At 39.9% G+C, this 17,724-nt stretch overlaps 1 protein-coding gene across 2 annotated transcripts in view; it reads left to right on the forward strand.

The window, feature by feature from the left end:
• Positions 1-243: 243 nt before the first annotated feature.
• Positions 244-17,724, forward strand: part of SYT9 (synaptotagmin 9) — a 216,508-nt gene continuing 199,027 nt past the window's right edge. The window contains exon 1 of one of the 2 annotated variants that reach the window (XM_003819106.5): positions 244-672. In XM_003819106.5, coding sequence (XP_003819154.1) covers positions 528-672 — 145 coding nt within the window. In that variant the 5' untranslated portion in view covers positions 244-527. The remainder of the gene's footprint in view (positions 673-17,724) is intronic. The other variant, XR_008620313.2, reaches the window with a different exon arrangement.

Here is a 17,724-nt window from a genome sequence, read left to right on the forward strand (position 1 = left end):
CATCAGGGATGAGGGGTGGAGTAGCGAAAGCGCCCGGAGCGCGCACTCACTCACACTCCCTAAGCCAGGGCGCGGCCGCTCTGGGCGCGAGGTCCCAAGCCAAGTCTCGCGCTCGGCCAGGAGCCGGGGAGTACCCCAGGTCCCCGGTCTGGGGCCGCCGCGATCCTACCCTGCGGCGCGCACTCCTGACCTGGCCCCGCCCCCCGGCGGCCGCGAGTAGCGGGCGGAGCGCAAGCGGAGAGGCGCTCTGGGCTGTGCGGCACCGCCTCTCCTCGGTGTCGGGGGAGGGACGGAGGGACCGGGCGGGAGAGAGAGAAAGCCTGACCGACCGGCTGGCGAAGAGCTGCATGCAACCGGTGGGAGGCCGGGCCGGCTGGGTCTGGGGCTCGGGCTCAGGCTCGGACCGTTTCTCGGCAGGTCCCTGGCGGTGAGCGCGGACGGCCCGGAGGCGGCGGCTCTGAGCTGGCAGGCGGAGGGCTGTCTCCTGCGCCCGCCTGCCCGGCGCGGTCCGAGGATGCGGGGGGGCGATGCCCGGGGCCAGGGACGCGCTCTGTCACCAGGCGCTGCAGCTGCTGGCCGAGCTCTGTGCCCGTGGGGCCCTGGAGCACGACAGCTGCCAGGATTTCATTTACCACCTGCGGGACCGTGCCAGACCCCGGCTCCGCGACCCAGGTGAGTGCCGCCACCGCCGCCTGGAGGGACCTAAGGGCCCTGGGCTGGGACTTGGGGCCGCACCGGGGCCTGAGGCAGAATAGCGACGCGGACTGGGAGAGGGCGGGGGGCGGCCACCGAGCCAGGAGAGTGATCAAGAACCAGCGCACTGTGGCCTGATGCTGTAACCAGGCGGGGACCCGGGCGGTGGCTACTGCACGGAGGCCGACTCCGGGTCGGCTAGGGCAGGGTTGGAGGGACCACGCCCGCCACCTGCGCTCCCATCGCCAAGGCTCATGGGGGCGGCTCCCTAGTTCCGAGCTACGCTCTCCACTTCCCAGGCTATCTGCACTCAGAGCGAGGGGAGGCCGCGGCGGCCTCGGAGCCGTGGGAAGGGGGACGAGGCCGAAGGAAACTCTGGGAAGTTGGGAGTTGGGGACGGCCCCGGGTTGGGGCCGAATCCCACCCGGTGCTGCTCATCCTTTCTCCCAAGCGTCTAGTTCCTTTCCTTGGTATGGGGTGAGAAGGGCGGGACGCGATCCGGCGTTGGGCCGGGGACAGGGTGCTTCTGGTCTTGGGCAGACGGGCCTGAACCCGTTCCCGGCGGGTCGCACGGCATGGAGGTGGCCTGGGCCTGGGCGCTAGGCTCGACCAGCGACTACCGCCGGCCACAATGGGGTTCGTAGACTCGTCGGTCCTGGCTTGTGCACCTGTAGTTACTCCTAATGAAAGTTGCAAAGCTCTTAACTTTGGAAAGTTCATTTATTTTGGCATTTGACCAATTAAGGTTGGAGGAGGGAGTTTTAGTGGAGCCATTTGCTTTTCCTGAGGTCCCTGGGTCTCCCAGGTCGTCTCATCCGTTACTGGCTACTGGAAAATGCATTCCTTCCAATGTTTGCTTGAGATGTTTCTCACCTGGAGAAATAGTTTTCTCGAATATTCTCCCAACCTAAGTACTTACCAAAACAGCATATTGTGGTTGGATTGTTAAAAATGGGATGAGAAAATGGCCTTTCTCTTGATATTGCTATGTATAAATATTGGAAATGAGCTATTGCCTTGCAAATTATGATGTACGAATTGAAAACAGTTTATTATATAAAAATCCATTTATCCAAAAGATAAATTAAAGAATTATTTGATTTATAAAGAGTGTCACACTGAGACAGACTTAAATAGCATATCCTTGATATATTCAAGATGGTTGTGTGAGGTGAAGTCATCTGCTAAAATTTTAAAGTTTATATCAGATTTTCCCTACCAGAGGCTTTTTTTTTCCTATTGAAAAAGAAAAAAATATTGTTTTCCATTGCCGGTGGTTATATTAACTAAGTGTATTGAATGATCATTGATATATTACTTCAAAGTGGATAATTGGGTAGAGAAATACTGATCCCAGTGGTTTCCAGGGAGGTTTAATGTCCGGCCTATGTGCACCTCATTGCTGGATGTGATGTGCTGAATAAACCATAGTCCCTTATCTCACAAGCTGGAGTCCCAGGAAGATGTCTTAAGTCGGGGAAGTTCGTCCTTAAGCAGCAGAAACAAGACAATTATTTTGCATGCTTCGCCCAAAGCACGTATTAGTAATGAAACATCTCACTTCCTTGCCTGTGACCAGACCACGAGTTCTCCTTGTTATCCCACATAAGCAGTTGTCTTTGGCTTTTCAAGAGAAGATGGATGAGGCCTATCTCTGAATCACATCTTTTTGGCCAGTTTTCTGCTTCTACTCCTTTTAATCCAGGAGCTGGATCCTGTGTTCTCAGGTTCTCTTCAGCCCCTACACCAGGCAACCCCTGAGAAAGAGTCACTAAGTAGGCTTCTTACAAGAGGAAATCTGATTCCTTGGCGGAGGAATAGCTAGAGATAGGAGTCGACCTTGCTGCTCTGAGTTCCTGATAGCAGTGCTCTGCTTTCTTAAACTAGGACACAAGGGTTTTGAAGTAGCCCCATGCCCCTGTGGCTCTTTGGTTTTTGTTGGAAAGTAGCCAGCTCATGAGGACAGGGGTGGGGGTTTTCGAGTGCAAGGTGAGAGGAAATGAGGCCAAAGATTACATCCAAAGTGCACCCTCTCCTTCAGGACACTTCTCCCTTCATTTCCGAATCTCCCTTCATTTCCCTCCTTCCTTGCCTTGCCGACATTAATTCTTACATCAGATGCATTTGTCTTCATCCCTCTGAAGCAAGAGTGTCTTTAATCTCTGAACCCTAAAAGCTGAGTAGTAGAAAAGCTGCACCACACAACACCGTGTGAATAATGTCCCTGCTGTTGATAGTGTGAACCAGAACAACCATGCACAGCAGCCCTGAGACATGGGTTCCTAGAGAGAGTCATCTCTGTAAATGGATGACTTCTTTTTCTGGAAAGGAATCCACCTGAATGCCATGTCCCAGCTTTCTCTGTTATTGTCCATTCACGGCCACCCTGTGATAGCTAGGTTTTCTCAAGCTGAACTAAGGACTTTGGTTATAAAAGGAGAAAAAAGATATGATTTCCTGTGGACAGCAGAGTGACCCTGCATCTAGGAAATTTACTCATTTTTTCAGAGGTGTGGAAAGACTAGGGCACAGACCAGCGGGCCTGAGCCATCAGAAACGTTCTTTTTTGTCCAGGTAGTTATAGTGCCCTGTTGGGGGAGTACCGCACCCAGATTTCCCTGACTTGGTGTTCACAGAGGACTTGATGCAATTGTGATTTAAAAAAATAAGCCTAAGTCACAATTGGAACTGAAGTGCCTCACCCAGTCTGTCATCTGTACCAACTTGTGGTAAGGAAAGTGCTGAGTGTGAGCACTTTTGTCCATAGAAAGCAATTAGAATGCTCTGTTGGTTGCCTTTATGGTGTTTTATATGTTAATGATGTGGGACATAAACTTGCAGGCCTCAGAGACTAGCCTTTAAGGCAGAGGGAACAGCAAGCGCAAAGGCCCTGAAGTGGTAGCATTATTGATATGATTCTAGAAATGGTGACTTCAGAGATGGCTGGAGAGGTGTGAAAGAGATGGAGAGTGATAAGACGTATGGTCAAGAGTTAGAGAGGGTGGATCATGCAGAGTCTTGTAAACCATTATAAAGACTTTGGTTTTTACTCTGAATGAGATAGGAAGCCATTAGAAGGTGCTGAGCAGAGAATTGACAACACTTTGACTGCTATGTTGAAGAGCAAAGGTGAAGTCAGAGAAACCTCTTAGGAAGCTATTTCAGAAATCCAGACAAAGGTGATAGTGACTTCAACAGGGATAGTGGTAATGGAGGTGATGAGAAGTAATTGGATTATGAATGCAATTTGCAGGTACAGCCGCAAGTATTTATTGAAGGAAGAGATGTGAAAGGTGAGAGAAGGGCAATTAAGGATGCTTCAAAGGCTTTTTGACCTAAAAAATTCCATGTACAAGTAGAAGTCTTCAGGAAGAAGGTAGGGGTGAGGAGGGAAATCATGAGGTTTATTTTTTATTTTATTTTAACTTTTTGTAACACATTAAGTGTGTGATGCCTCTTTAGATAGCCAAGCTGTTTTACAGTTGAACAGTGACCTGAGGTATGACTGTCCTCTTTAATGTCAATTGCTCTATGCTCGTATTTTTTAACTGGAGACTTCGCTGTCAAGAAGATTAATTGGTTATAGAACAGCATGTATTGTTAGAAGGTTTTCCTTGTAGGGAATTAAAAGGTCTCTTAAATTTCTACCCATGGATCTTGATTATACTTTTTTTAGTCAAAAAGCATTAGTCTTATCTCTCTTCTCCATCATACACCTTTGGCTATTAGGAGGTAAACTAGCCTAACTTCTCTAGATCCACTCTTTCCAAGGAACAGAAAGGAGGATTGGATCATGTAATGACTAGGTCTTAAACATGTTTTTATCATTTTCTTTTTAAGTCTTTTCTTCTGTAGGGTGCCAACCACGTCTGTGCCAAGCACTTTATGTAGGTCATTTCACTAGTCCTCACAAGTCTTTTAAGCACTTATCTGTGTTCCAGCAGCAGCAGCAGCTGCTGGGAGCTTGTTAGAATTGGAGAATCTCAGTTATGTCCCAGACCCACTGAATATGAATCTGTATATTAACAGGATCCTCAGGTGAGAGTTGTAGGCACATTAAAGTTCAAGAACCATGGCTAAAAGTGATTGATATATATGAGTAAACTGAAGTCCAGAGAAGTAAACTAGCCCAGGGCCATGGAGTCCATTTAAAAGAAGAATTGGGTCTAAGTCAAAGTAGCTTCTTAGGTAGTCACATCACATGTACTGAAAACTGAGGAGTTATTGTCAATGAAAATTTTCTAGGTGTTTTTCATAAGAGCCACCCTTAGACCTACTTTCTCTCTTCTGTACTTGTATGATGGATTTAATCCCTAAGTGTAGGTCACATTCTATGTAGTTGTAAAGATTCAGCTTAGTATTTTTGATTATGAATTCTGTTATCCAGGATACTGGTTTTCCATTCACGTTCCAACTCCATATTCTGGAGATTTTTCTGCATGTTCTCTGTGTCTGTACCCAAGGTTTGGAAAAGGTTCAGCAGGTCAGAGTGTGAAGCAGAGCCTTAAGACTCATGATTAGTGATTCTTCTCTCCATGTAAATATTACTCTATTCAAGAAGAGCTTTTTCTAGGTCATGGTTTTCAACTTTGGCTGCACATTAGGAATACTTAGGGAGCTGGAACAAACAAAGAAAAAACAAACAACAGCAACAACAAAAACTACCAATGACTGGGCTGCACCCTAGACCAGTTTTAAATCACAGTCTCTGGGAAATGGGCCTGGTATCAGTATTTTTAAAGTTCATCTATTGATTCTAATGTGCAGCCAAGTAGAGAACAACCTTTGAGACCATTGGGCAAAGAATGCATCCACCTAACCCTTCTCAACTCAGCTCACATTTGTTTCTTGCAAAATTAGGAAAGATAGTATCAAAAACTAGGAACCTTGACTGTTACCCTGTACAGTTAGTGCCCATATCAACTGATTCTTAACTTTCTTTTCCCAACATTATCCTACATTTTTCTTTTAAGGGCTCATTGAACATATCATAAGGCTCTATTATGTCCACCAATCTGAGAGGGGAAAAAACAAACAAATCAAGAAAAATCTTGTCTAAATAGTGTGTCATTAAAAGGTCAGAATATAGAACCTTCACAAATGTCACCCTATGTTAAATTATAATGAAGTCACTTATTAGAAAATGTACATGTAAAATAATAATTAAATATAGTTTCTATGAAAAAAATCTCCAAAATAATCATCAAGATTAAATATTAGCCTTGATTCAAATTTTTCTAAGATAGTCAAAAGAGAATCAGTCTTGAAACACTGGATGTTTATGAATAGACCTTGGTGTGATTATGCACAATGGGATTAATTTTTTTAAATTAATGTTAATTGCAATCAGGAAAAAGAGTCTTCTAAGGAATGAGTGGCATATTGGATGCACAATATGTGAAGATCTAATTTGCATTTACTTCGGTGACATTTTAGGGCTCCTTCATAAATATTTTATTTAAACAAGTGTGTTTTCATCTCTGCGGGACTCCTCTACATGGACCAGTGAGTGGTTTAGTCATGAGGTAATTATCAAGAGGGGAAAACAAAAGCAAATTGTAGTAAAGGCATCACAGGCAGCCCTATGGCCAGCTGCCTCTTTCAAAATAAACAATCAAAAGCACAAACTTTTTGATGTGGGATAAACTCTCAAGGAAAAATTAAACTGACACCTAAAGGAAATCATTCTAAATTTTTCTATTATGTATAGAGCATAGATGTTGCTTTCACTGAAGTAGCATTGAGGCACTTTAATGTTTGTGCTGCAAGTGCAATTTCCCATATGGTTGGCTTAAAAACATTCATAATCTCTTCCTAACAGGTTGACTTGAGGGAACTAACAAGTTCACACTCCAAAGTGTATACAGACAGTGGAGGAGCTTAGTGAGAGGCATAAATGGGGGAGCAATCTCACTTTTAAAAGGACAAGTATGGAGTATGTATTTCTATTTTCTGAATGAAGTTTGAATAAAATCACCATTCGTGGAGAAGTTTTCAGTTTTCACTGCAATCTTGGAGCAATAAATGTGCATCACGACTTCTTTTTCTTTCAAATGTTTATTTGGTGGGCTCTAGGAAGGGCTTCAGACCACATCAAACCCTGAGTACTAGGCTTTGCAGATCTCTTTGAAATCTTCATATGGCCTTGCACATGTATTTTATCACACAAAAACTTTAAATCAACATTGATAGAACTGCACTTGAAAGAAAAAAAAATCTTCTAGGACATCAAGATGACAAAGTGGAATAAGCAAGGACTTTGGAGTTAGAATCTGACTGCACTTACTACCTTAGTGACCTTGAGTAAAATATTTAACTCTTCATTTTATTCATCTATAAAATGGGAGTGGAAGATTGCTGTAACATTGTGCCCAGAGTAAATGCTCAAATAAATGATCAATAAATTGATGTTGTTGGTAGTATCACCTGCCCATGTTTCCTTTCAGCCGTGGTCCACAAACATGTATATGTTTTACCATTTGTAATTATTTGTAGGCTAAATTTACTTTCTACTTTTTTGTAAACTTAGCATTTTATTACCTCTTATTAGCTGTGTGTTCCTGGACAAGTTATTTAACCTCTGTGTCCTCATTTTCTCATCTGTAAAATGTATTACTAGTATCTGGGTTACTAGTTACCCAGAGAAAATACAGGCTGCCAGTTCAATTTGAATTTCAGATAAACAACAGGTAATATTGCATGGCACATAATTATACAAAACAATCATCTGTTGTTTATCTGAAATTGAAGTAGAACTGGGCATCCTATATTTTTATTTGTGATGCTGACAACCCTATACTAGTACCTATCTCGCAATGCATGCGAAATACCATAGTACCTGGTATATGCTCATAGTAATTACACGTAGTAAATGCTCAATAAATACTAGCCATTATTTCTATTATTATAATTTTCCCATTGTTAACACTTATTATTACGTAATTATTATTATTGTTGTGATGACTATGTATATTCCAAGAATGGGTATACCTTTTTTATTTAACCATTCTTTTGAGGCTATTCTAGCTTGTAATTTTTTTTAGTGTGAATAATGTCTTGTATTTATAGTCCCCTATTTCCTTTTGGGAAAATTTTTTCATGATAAATTATAAACAGTGAGCCCTAATTGCTTTCTGGTAGATCTATGTTAGTTAGTCCTGCTACATGTCAACAGTAAATCCGCTAGCATTAGGTGTATAATGTGAACAAAAGGTTGCTAATTTAACATGGTTTAAACAGCTGCTTAGTTGTTTCAATTTGTGTTTTTTTGTTGGTAAGACTGAATATTTTTTGTTTTGAACCTTCTTATATTTACTCTTATGTGAATTTTTTGTGTTCTCTACCACATTCTCTATCATGTACCAGTTTATTTTTTGAGAATCTTAATGTTTTTTTCTACCAATTTCCATTAATTAGAATGTAAACATTCTGTCAAATTAGCTCACAGAAGGAATATTGTATAGTGAATGAGCTCAGGTTGTCTGACTATGATCAACCCATTATATTAAAGTGTCTTTTGAAATTTCAGGGGTGGTTCAATAAATAGGGATTCGTTGTAACACTCTTTTCCAATGCAAAATGCTGCATTTATTTATATGAAATATGAAAAAGTTGTTATAATTTGAATCTCTTTTTCTTTATGTTTTCTTTCCCACTCCAACCTACCCCACCCTACCCTTGTGTAGCTGTTACTTAACCATGTTGAATTGATCAATCTTTTCTAGTTATAATTAAGTTAAATTCCAAAAACATTTATTGAGGGCCCCTTAAGTGCTATGTACAAGGTTGGGCATCTGTCATTCAAAGATACATTAGACATGCTTACTGCCTCTATGGAATTGACATAAAACAATAATGGCAATTAATAAAATCAAGAAGGGAGATATCTACTGGATACAGTACAGAAAAAAGAGGAGAGAAGTAATTAGCTGACTTGAGTGGATCTGCAGAGACTTCCTACAGAAGTCTATTCTTGGGCAGAAGAGTTTGTCTGAAACTAGTTGGTGGGAAGAGCATTCTAGGAAATTACAAAGGTCCTAACACAGAAGAGGATGGATCCTGGGTAACAGTAAGTTGAGTGTGTGTTGGCAATGTTGAGAGATGGATCTGCTCTAGTAAACAATGGTCAAATCAGATCACGAAAGCCCCTGTATGCCATTGCCAAAAACCCACTGAAGACTGACTGGAGCACTCTGACACAGAAATCTTGAAAGAAGTACAATTTATACCATAAGCCCAAAGCAAAGCACACCAGGAGATTTCAGTTCCATGAATGCAGCTTCTCAAGTCTTCCTGGTTCCTTATGGAAAATATACTCAGGTTACTGGAAAATATGTTCTTTCTGTCCAAGGTAAGGTCCTAACAGATTGGAATCAATGAATGGAAGTTTACCCATTTTAGATCCCCAGCATGTCACCCTGAAACCCAACTGTAATTACCTTGAATAGTTGTAAATACTGCCTTTAGCAAGTTTAGTCATCTGGTTCAAACATCTGGATTCCAGATATAATTCCTGACTATGCCAACAGTGACATCTTGCTTCCTTGCCTGGTTATTTAGTAATGAAAAAGCAATGTGTTCAGCTGCATTGTAACTATCCAGTCTGTGGATGTGCACAGTCTGTTTTCTCTGAAGTTATAGGGCCCAAGAGGGAATACACATGGCAGGCCTGCCTAGTGCCCACCAAGCCATGCTGTAGAGATAGTTCTTTATTGTGTGTACAGGGTCTGCCAATTAACAGGCACAATTTTAAAAAATAATTGAATTGAATGCCCTTAAGTGTGTCACAGGCTGTCCATTTCTAATATCTGCCTCCTCATCCCCACCACATACATGTACACTTTGCTTATCACATTTTTGGGACATGCCTGCCTATTGAAGACATCTTAGTTTGTATCAGCTGTAGCACTGCAGAACCATTAAAAGAGTTTATGCTGAAAATTCAGGTGAGTTTTATCCCTTAAGTAGGTATTCTGGAGACAGGATAAACATTGATTGGAGAGGTTATAGTAGGGGATGCCAGTTATTTGCTCATCATATATTTACTGAGCATCTACTAAGTACCAGGCTCTATCCTAGGTATGTACAAATGTAGATACCTAGACACAGTATTGTACATACAGTAGGGAATGAAACAGAAAAGTAAAAGTTTGCCCTCATGAAACTTACATTTTGGGAAAATGATAATATGTACATAAATTATATTGTATGTTAGATAGTAGTAAGTGCTAAGGGAAAAAACAAGGTATGGAAAGAGATCAAGACATAAAGACTAAACTGGCATCACTGAGAAGTTGACAAATGAGTAAAGGTCAGAAGGAAATGTGGGAGCAAGATACACACGTAGCAGGGGGAAGAGCGTTCCAGGCAGGAGAGCAGCGGGTACAAAGGTCTCAAGGCAGGAGCATGCTTGACATGTTCAGATATTAGCCAAGGGTTACTATGACTGTAGTGAGGTTGGCAAAAAGAGAGTAGTAGTAGATGAGGTCAGAGAAGTGATGGCAGACTGATTGTAGGCCTCTATAAGCCATTTTAAAAAAGTGACTTTTACTTGCAGTAAGATAGGAAGCCATTAGCAAGTTTTATCAGAAGAGAGATAACATCTGACTTAGGAAGAGAAAGGATCACTCTGACCAGCACATAGAAAACAGACTATAGGAGGGTAAGGTTGAAGTTAGGGAGAGGAGTTATAAAGCTGTTGTAATCATGTAGGTGAAAGATGGTGGTGGCTTGGACCAGAGTGATAGCAGTGGAGATAGTAGGAGGTGGTCAGATTCTGGGCAGCTGGAAGGTGGAGATGACAACATTTACTAATAGATGGATATTGAGTGTGAAAGACAGAGAGGAGTCAAGACTAAGACTGTGGCCTGAGCAGCTAGGAGAATAGAGTTGTAGGAGAAGTAATTTTGAGGGGAATGACCAGCAGCTCAGTTCTTGATGTGGGATATTGGAAATGCTTATTAGTGAGCCCAGTGGGGATACAGACTAGCCGGCTGGATGTATGAGCCTGGAGTGTGGGAAAGATGGCTAGGCTGAAGGTATAAACATGGGAGTCATCAGCATGTATGTGATATGGGTCTGGCTGAAATTATCTAGGAAGGCACAGTGAATGGGAGAGTGAAGAGGACCCTCACTAAGTTCTGGAACTGTCCAACGGTAAGAGGCTAGAGAGAACTTGAGGAACTACAAAGGAAGATTAATGAAGAGAGACTAGAAATGAAAGAGAAAATCCAAGCAAGAGTGTTGACCTGGAACCCAGGATGAAGAAGAAGGTGATCAAATAAGAAGGAATAAGCAGCTGTGTCAAGTGCTACTGTTAGGTCAAGCAGAATGAAGACTGGACACTCACCATTGCAGGTAGTGATGCAGGGGTCATTGGAAGTAATGTTGACAAGCATTTTTGATAGAGAGGTGGGAACAAGAGCCTGATTGGCATGGCTGTAAAAGAGATTGAAGGGAGAGGAATTGGGGCAGTGAAGACAGAGTAGTCTTTTAAGTTTTTCTGCTGACAAGAGCAAATAAATGGCATAGTAGTTGCTAGTGAGGGAAGTGAGATCAAGGGTTGTATTTATTTATTTATTCGTAAGTTAGGAGACTTAACAGCACCAAGGTGAAGGGAATGACTAGTACAGAACAAAAAATCATGATATAGGATAAAGAGGGGAGGATTGCTAGAATGATATCCTTGGTTGAGAAGTTGGGTACATTTCCCAAAATTTCAGTGTAGGCATTTAGGCACCACAGGCACATAGATGATATTTAAAACCAAAAAATCTAGATGAGCTTACTGTCTTAGTCCATTTGCACTGCCCTAGCAAAATTACCATAAGCTGGGTAGCTTATGAACAACAGACATTTATTTCTCACAGTTCTGGAGGCTAGAAAGTCCAAGAGCAAGGAGCTGGCAGATGCTGTGTCAGGTGAGGGCCTGTTCCTCATAGACAGCAGCTTCTCTCTGTGTCCTCACATGGTGGAAGCGGTTTCTTTCATAAGGGCATTAATCCCATTCATGGGGGCTCTGCTCTCATAGTCTAGTCACTTCCCCAAAGGCCCCAGCTCTTAGCATTATCATACTAGGGATTAGGTTTCAACATACAAATTTGGGGAGGACACAAACATTTAGATCTTCACACTTACCAAGGGGTGAATAAAAATAGAAAAGAAGTCAAACAACTGGTTAGAAGTCAGAGAAATGTGCAGGAACCAATAAGGAGACTGAGAAGGACCAGAAAGTAACGTGGAGAAAAATCAAGAACATGGTGGCTTGGAAATTAAGAAAGTATTCCTAGGTGGAAGGAAGGATCCCCTGAGTTAAATGCCCCTGATAGGTCAAGTAAGATGACAACCAAGAACTGACCATTGCATTTAATAACATGGAGGCTAATTGGTGACCTTGAACTGAATGATTTTGGGAGTGGTGCCTCAGTGGAATTGGTGAAAGTCTAACTAGAGTCTTTCTAAAAGAGAATGAGAGGAGAGAAACTGAGAGAAAAGAGTATAAGCCATTTTTTGGAATTATTTTATGAAGGGAGAGGAGAGGAGAAACTGATTCAAAGGATGGCTTTTAAAGGAAAGACAAAATAACTGTATGTTTGTATGCTGGAGAGAGGGAAAAATGATGTAGAGGATTGAACTGCTGGAGTGATGTGCTGAGTAGGTTGAGTAGGTGGGTTTTTCAACAACAGTTTGTTTATTGTCATGAAGTCAGGGCAGAATATATGGGCACAGGTGGGCAGATGTGGTTTGGGAATCTTGCAGAAGTTTGCCTTCTGATTGCTCTTGTATTCTTGGTGAAATAGGAAGCAGCAAGGTTATAAGCTGAGAGTGAGGATGGTTAGGAAGTAATGGCAATTTGAAAATAAGAGAGTTATAAATGTCTAGGAGAGTGGAAGAGCAAATGGATTAGGGAAGGAAGTGTAATTGCCAGGCAATACTAAGCACCTGCTTGAAGTTGGCGATCATGAATTTAAAGTAATTTCCATCAGCATAGGTGTGTGTTTTTCTTCCATGTTCAGCTCTTTTTGTGCAGGCATGGAAGAGAGGGAAGTTTGTGTTTAAGCCGGGGTTGTGTGTATGAGAACGAGGAAAGAGTAGCAAAAGAGTTGAGGGTATGTAGAATAGACTGGAATGATTGATTCTGAAATTTCATCGGAGTAAGGAGAGAAAAGCGGATATGTAAAAGGATTAGGGATAGTGAAGACGTGGTAGGATGAATGGATTGTAGGTCCTGGAGGGGTGGAATGCTTGTTGAGAATGCAGTGAGGAGAAGGGGGCCAGAGAATGAGATGTTTGAAATCAAGATTCTGGAGGAGCTGCAACTGTTGACATGACCACGTCCAGGACATGATCACGAGAGGCATGATGGGGAGAGGGGGACAAATGATTGAAGACAGGAGCTCAAAGAATTATAGGCCGAGGGTTTTGGAAGTGTTATCGACATGGATATTGGCTTTGCTGAGAATTATGACAAAAGTAGTTTTGGAAAGAGTGACAGTAAGCGAGCAACTGGGCTCTCCCAGGAATGTGGGGGAAGCGACCTGAGGAATGATAGATGTCTGCAACAAGGATGGGCGGTTGTGGTGTAGTGGTGTGTTCAGACAATATGAGATTTAAAGCTGGGTGTTTTTTAAAGAAAACAGCAGCAGGCAGTAAACTATTAATTTTTACTTAAGCAGAAGTAAAATTTTAAGGAATATTTTAAGTCAGTAGAGATGCCTTAAGAGATATTTAAGAGATAAAATAATTAGTACAATGATATGAAATAGAGAGATCCTGATTCCCAATTTTTTTGCATATGTGCCTGGAAAGACGTGCTTATAACTTATTAGGTTTACCACGGGAAGTCAAGCACATTTTGTGGGAAAATAATGAGATTGATTTTAAACACATTAAGTTTGGGATGTGTACGACATCTCATGCAGACGTCCAGGGCAGTTGACTGGTGGAAAACTGGGAAGAAGTTACTGGAAATAAGGAGGGTGAAAAACGATTGAATATCAAGGCCCCTTGCAACTCAAAGATTTTTGTAAAGTGGTTCCCAGTTCCAGGTATGCATCAAAATCAGTTAAGGAACTTTTGAAGACACAACTGCCCTGTCCCAAGATTGACTAAGTCAGCCTTCAGGGGTGACACCTAAAATACCTCTACACAGCTAAGGTTGCAAATGACATGCACTTATGGCCTTCGTGGTTTACAATTATTTTTTACAGCCCCTTGGTCAAAATAAATACTCAAACTGTCTACGTAAAACTTTTATAAAATATTAGGCGAGGAAACCCAAACTCGAAAATGTGTTTACTATCTATCATGGATTCTTTTTTTTTTTTTTAGCCACAGTGAATTATCTCAAATTATTCGTAAGTACAGCTACTATTGGCACAATTACTAATAAATTCTGTAGAAAATTTAGCTGTAGGATGTAACTGTAGTGTCCTAGCCCTAAGTAAAATCATGGTCTTCTTTATCGCTAGGCAAGTAATATGATTATCATTTGTTCTTATTTTAGGATAACCATACGGTACATAAACCCTGTGAAAACTCTAACTAGGCCATGAGGTTAGAGAATAACATGGTTGCTTAATTCCTGTAGGCTATAAATCATCCTAGCCAATATGCTCACTTCTTGTCAGAAAAACCTGTGAAACAGAGAAAGAAGCTGGACAAGAATGAGGAGGCCACATTAGAATCACTTTTAACTTGGGATTCAGAGGATCCCAAGTTAAACATATTTCCATTCTTATTTTTTTAGATAATATGGATGTCAATTGCTGGCATAGCTAAGCTAGCTCTGAAGGCTTCCCAAATTATTTCAGAGGGAATGAGAAAACAGTGCTGCTTGCTCTTCTTTAATCTATTCCACCGTGACTGCTACTTTAGATTTAATATAACTGTAATATCCCGAATTTATAGGTCATCCTTTATCTGGGGCTTTTAAAGTACTTTGTGTGTATTACTTTAATTTTGAGGGAACTCAGATTTCATCATCTTATGGAATCTATTTCAGAGGGAATCTACAAAGAGAACTAGAAAATCCCCCAAAGTGTTTCTTTTTTTTCTTCCAGATGCCTTTGGTAGGAACATTCATTGATTCTAACTCCAGGCTGCTTTAGAGGCCATTTATGTGTGGATCACTGTAGGCTTCTCTGGGGGAAAATCTAATCCCCACAGGTTCGGTTAGAGAGGATCCACTCTGCACGCTGATAAAGATTAAAACTGCAGCTCTTTTCGATTACATTGTCTTCTTTTTTTATCTTTTAATTTTTGTATTATCTTATGCTTCAGTAATTCAATCACATCTGCCTTCCCAATGCCTCAGTATGTGGAAACTGGGAAGTTAAATTGGGCAGAGTAACAAAACAGGAGCTCTACTTCATATGCCTTTGTTGTAAAATGTGATGTCTTAGGGTTTGCAGTGGTGTCCCATAGTGCTATAGACAATCAGCAGATTTGACCCAGGGCAACTCCTGGAGAAAAGTGAGTGGTAAATAGTGGCCTTAATGATGCAATCAGAACATGGGGGATTGTCAGAAGAGGATCAGAGTTAGCTTTGTAGTACCTGATTCCTTAAATGTTTAGGAAGTAGTTTCATTAAATATAGTAAAACATTTGTCTACTGATTTATATTGTTTTTCATCTTCTCTTTTTCCAAAACCTCATGCTAATTAAATTAACATTCCTATAAAAAACATACTGAATACAATATACATCATTAAGTGAGACTTATTTTAGGTTCATAAATAGTACAATAAACTGTAAAGGCTTAGAAGTCATAAACTTCTACTTTTCATTAATGAAGCAATATGTAAATATATAAAACCAAGTTTGTTATAACTTTATAAATTAGAAAAATTAGAATTATGTTGGAGACTACAATACTTCACTGATAGAATACATCAACTAGACTAAATACATAGAGGATAGAAGTTATAGAGTTAAAATAATAAAGAAAAATCATGTTCATGAAACATTTAAAAAATTAATCAGCACATGATTAATTTTTTAGACATGACAATAAAAAGGAAAAGTTAAATCCAACAGGTAAAAATTGCATGGGCCACATTTACTGACCATAAAATAATCAATGAGAGATTAAGAAGTAACAATAACAATACCAAAACTCTAAACACTTAAAAATTGAACTCTTTCAGAGATCTCTTGAGTTAAAAAAATTCAGAAATGGACAATGAAATTATAGACATTGAGAATACAATGGAGTATAGCCAAAGCTATATCTAGATGACAATTTCTAATTCTCAGTTGTTAATAGCAAATAAATACAGCAATAGAAAAAAAAATGCATTGAAGAGCCTAAAAATAGAAAAGTAAAGCAAATCAAAAGAGGAAAAAAAATAAGAGCAAAGCATCAATAAAACCAAAAGAAGAAATTACTGAATTAGAAAGCGAAAAATCCCAAAGAAGCAGTGTTAATAAATAAAACCCAGGTGTGTCTTTCTGAAATAAAAAATAAATAAATATTGTGCTATTCTGATCAAGGAAAAAATGAGAAAACACAAATATAAAGCAAAAAGAATAAGAAAGAGGATTTAATAACAGATACAGAAGACAATAGAAAGCACAAGAAAATGGCATACATGCCAATGATGTAGAAATACAAATTGAGTGGAAGGCATAAACATCTCAGAGTGAGTATAAAAATATTTAGAAGAAATTGAAAGGTAGTCAAAGAACTTTCTGTGTAAAAAGGTATAGGCCTAAATATTTTTATAGGTTAAGTTTAACAAAATATTAAATACTACATCAGCCCTCTTATTTGTCGGAACCACAAATAGTCATTACAAATTTGTTTTAAGTTGTCATTGCAACAAAAGTTTCCAGTGTGCACAAGAATTAAAGGTCATCAGCACTTCCATTAACAATTACTGTTAATACTTTTACCAGAAGTGGAATTGCTAGGCTTATGCACGTTAAATATTTTGATATAAAATTATCAAATTTTCCTCTAGAAAGGTTTAACAATTCATATACTGTAAAAACTATACTGTGGCATAGAAAAAATATGGAAGGCATCCTAATGTACTTTGTGAGGCTAGTATCACGCTAATATCAAATCTGACAAAGACAATAGTAAAAAAATCTTGATACCAATCTCAGTTAAGCGTATAAATATATTGTAAATAATAGAAAACAAATACAGCTTTGTATTAAAAATACTGATGTACTGTAACCTGGTAAGGGTTTAAGACTACAGGAATGGTAAAGCACTAGGAAGCCTAGTATTGCCATAATAGGTTTTTTGGTTGTTGTTTTATATATATAATTATTTTAACTTTTGACGATGTATGCAACATAAGTCACAAACTTGACACATTTTTCTCTATCTCCAGTCATTCTCTGGTTTTAAAAATATAACTTTATCGAGACGTGTTTTACGTATTGTAGAATTCACCCTGAAAGTGTACAATGGAATTATTTTTTAGTAAATGTATGAAGTTGTGCAAGCATCACTATAAATCAGTTTTAGAACCTTTTCAACATTCCAGGAAGATTCCTCATATCCATTCTCTGTTAATCCCTGCCTCAGGAGACTACTAATCTACTTTCTGTCTCTATTAATGTGTCTGTTCTAGACATTTCATATAAATGGAATCATACAATATGTGATGTCTTCTGTGACTGGGTTCCTTCACTTAGCATAATGTTTTTGAGGCCTGGCTATATCATAGCACATGTCATTAGTTCTTTCCTTTTTATTACTGATTAGTATTCCATTAGATGGATGTATTTCATTTTATTTATTCATTTACCAGCTGATGGACATTTGGCTTTTTTCCAATTTTGTGCTATTGTGACATGGCAATATAGTATCTGGTAAAGATAGCATTTCAAATCAGTTGGGGGGGTGGGAAATGGGCTATTCAGCAAATGGGGTTGAGGTAATTGAGTAACTATTTGGGAAAAAACATTATATGCCTGCTCCTGAAATTTTTCATGTGGTTTAAATTTTACAAATATAACTGCTATAATTCCAAAGGAAAGTATGTGATAATCATTTTATCATCAGAATACTGTATA

The sequence above is a fragment of the Pan paniscus genome, chromosome 9 (genome assembly GCF_029289425.2).
Source record: "Pan paniscus chromosome 9, NHGRI_mPanPan1-v2.0_pri, whole genome shotgun sequence".
Taxonomy (NCBI): domain Eukaryota; kingdom Metazoa; phylum Chordata; class Mammalia; order Primates; family Hominidae; genus Pan; species Pan paniscus.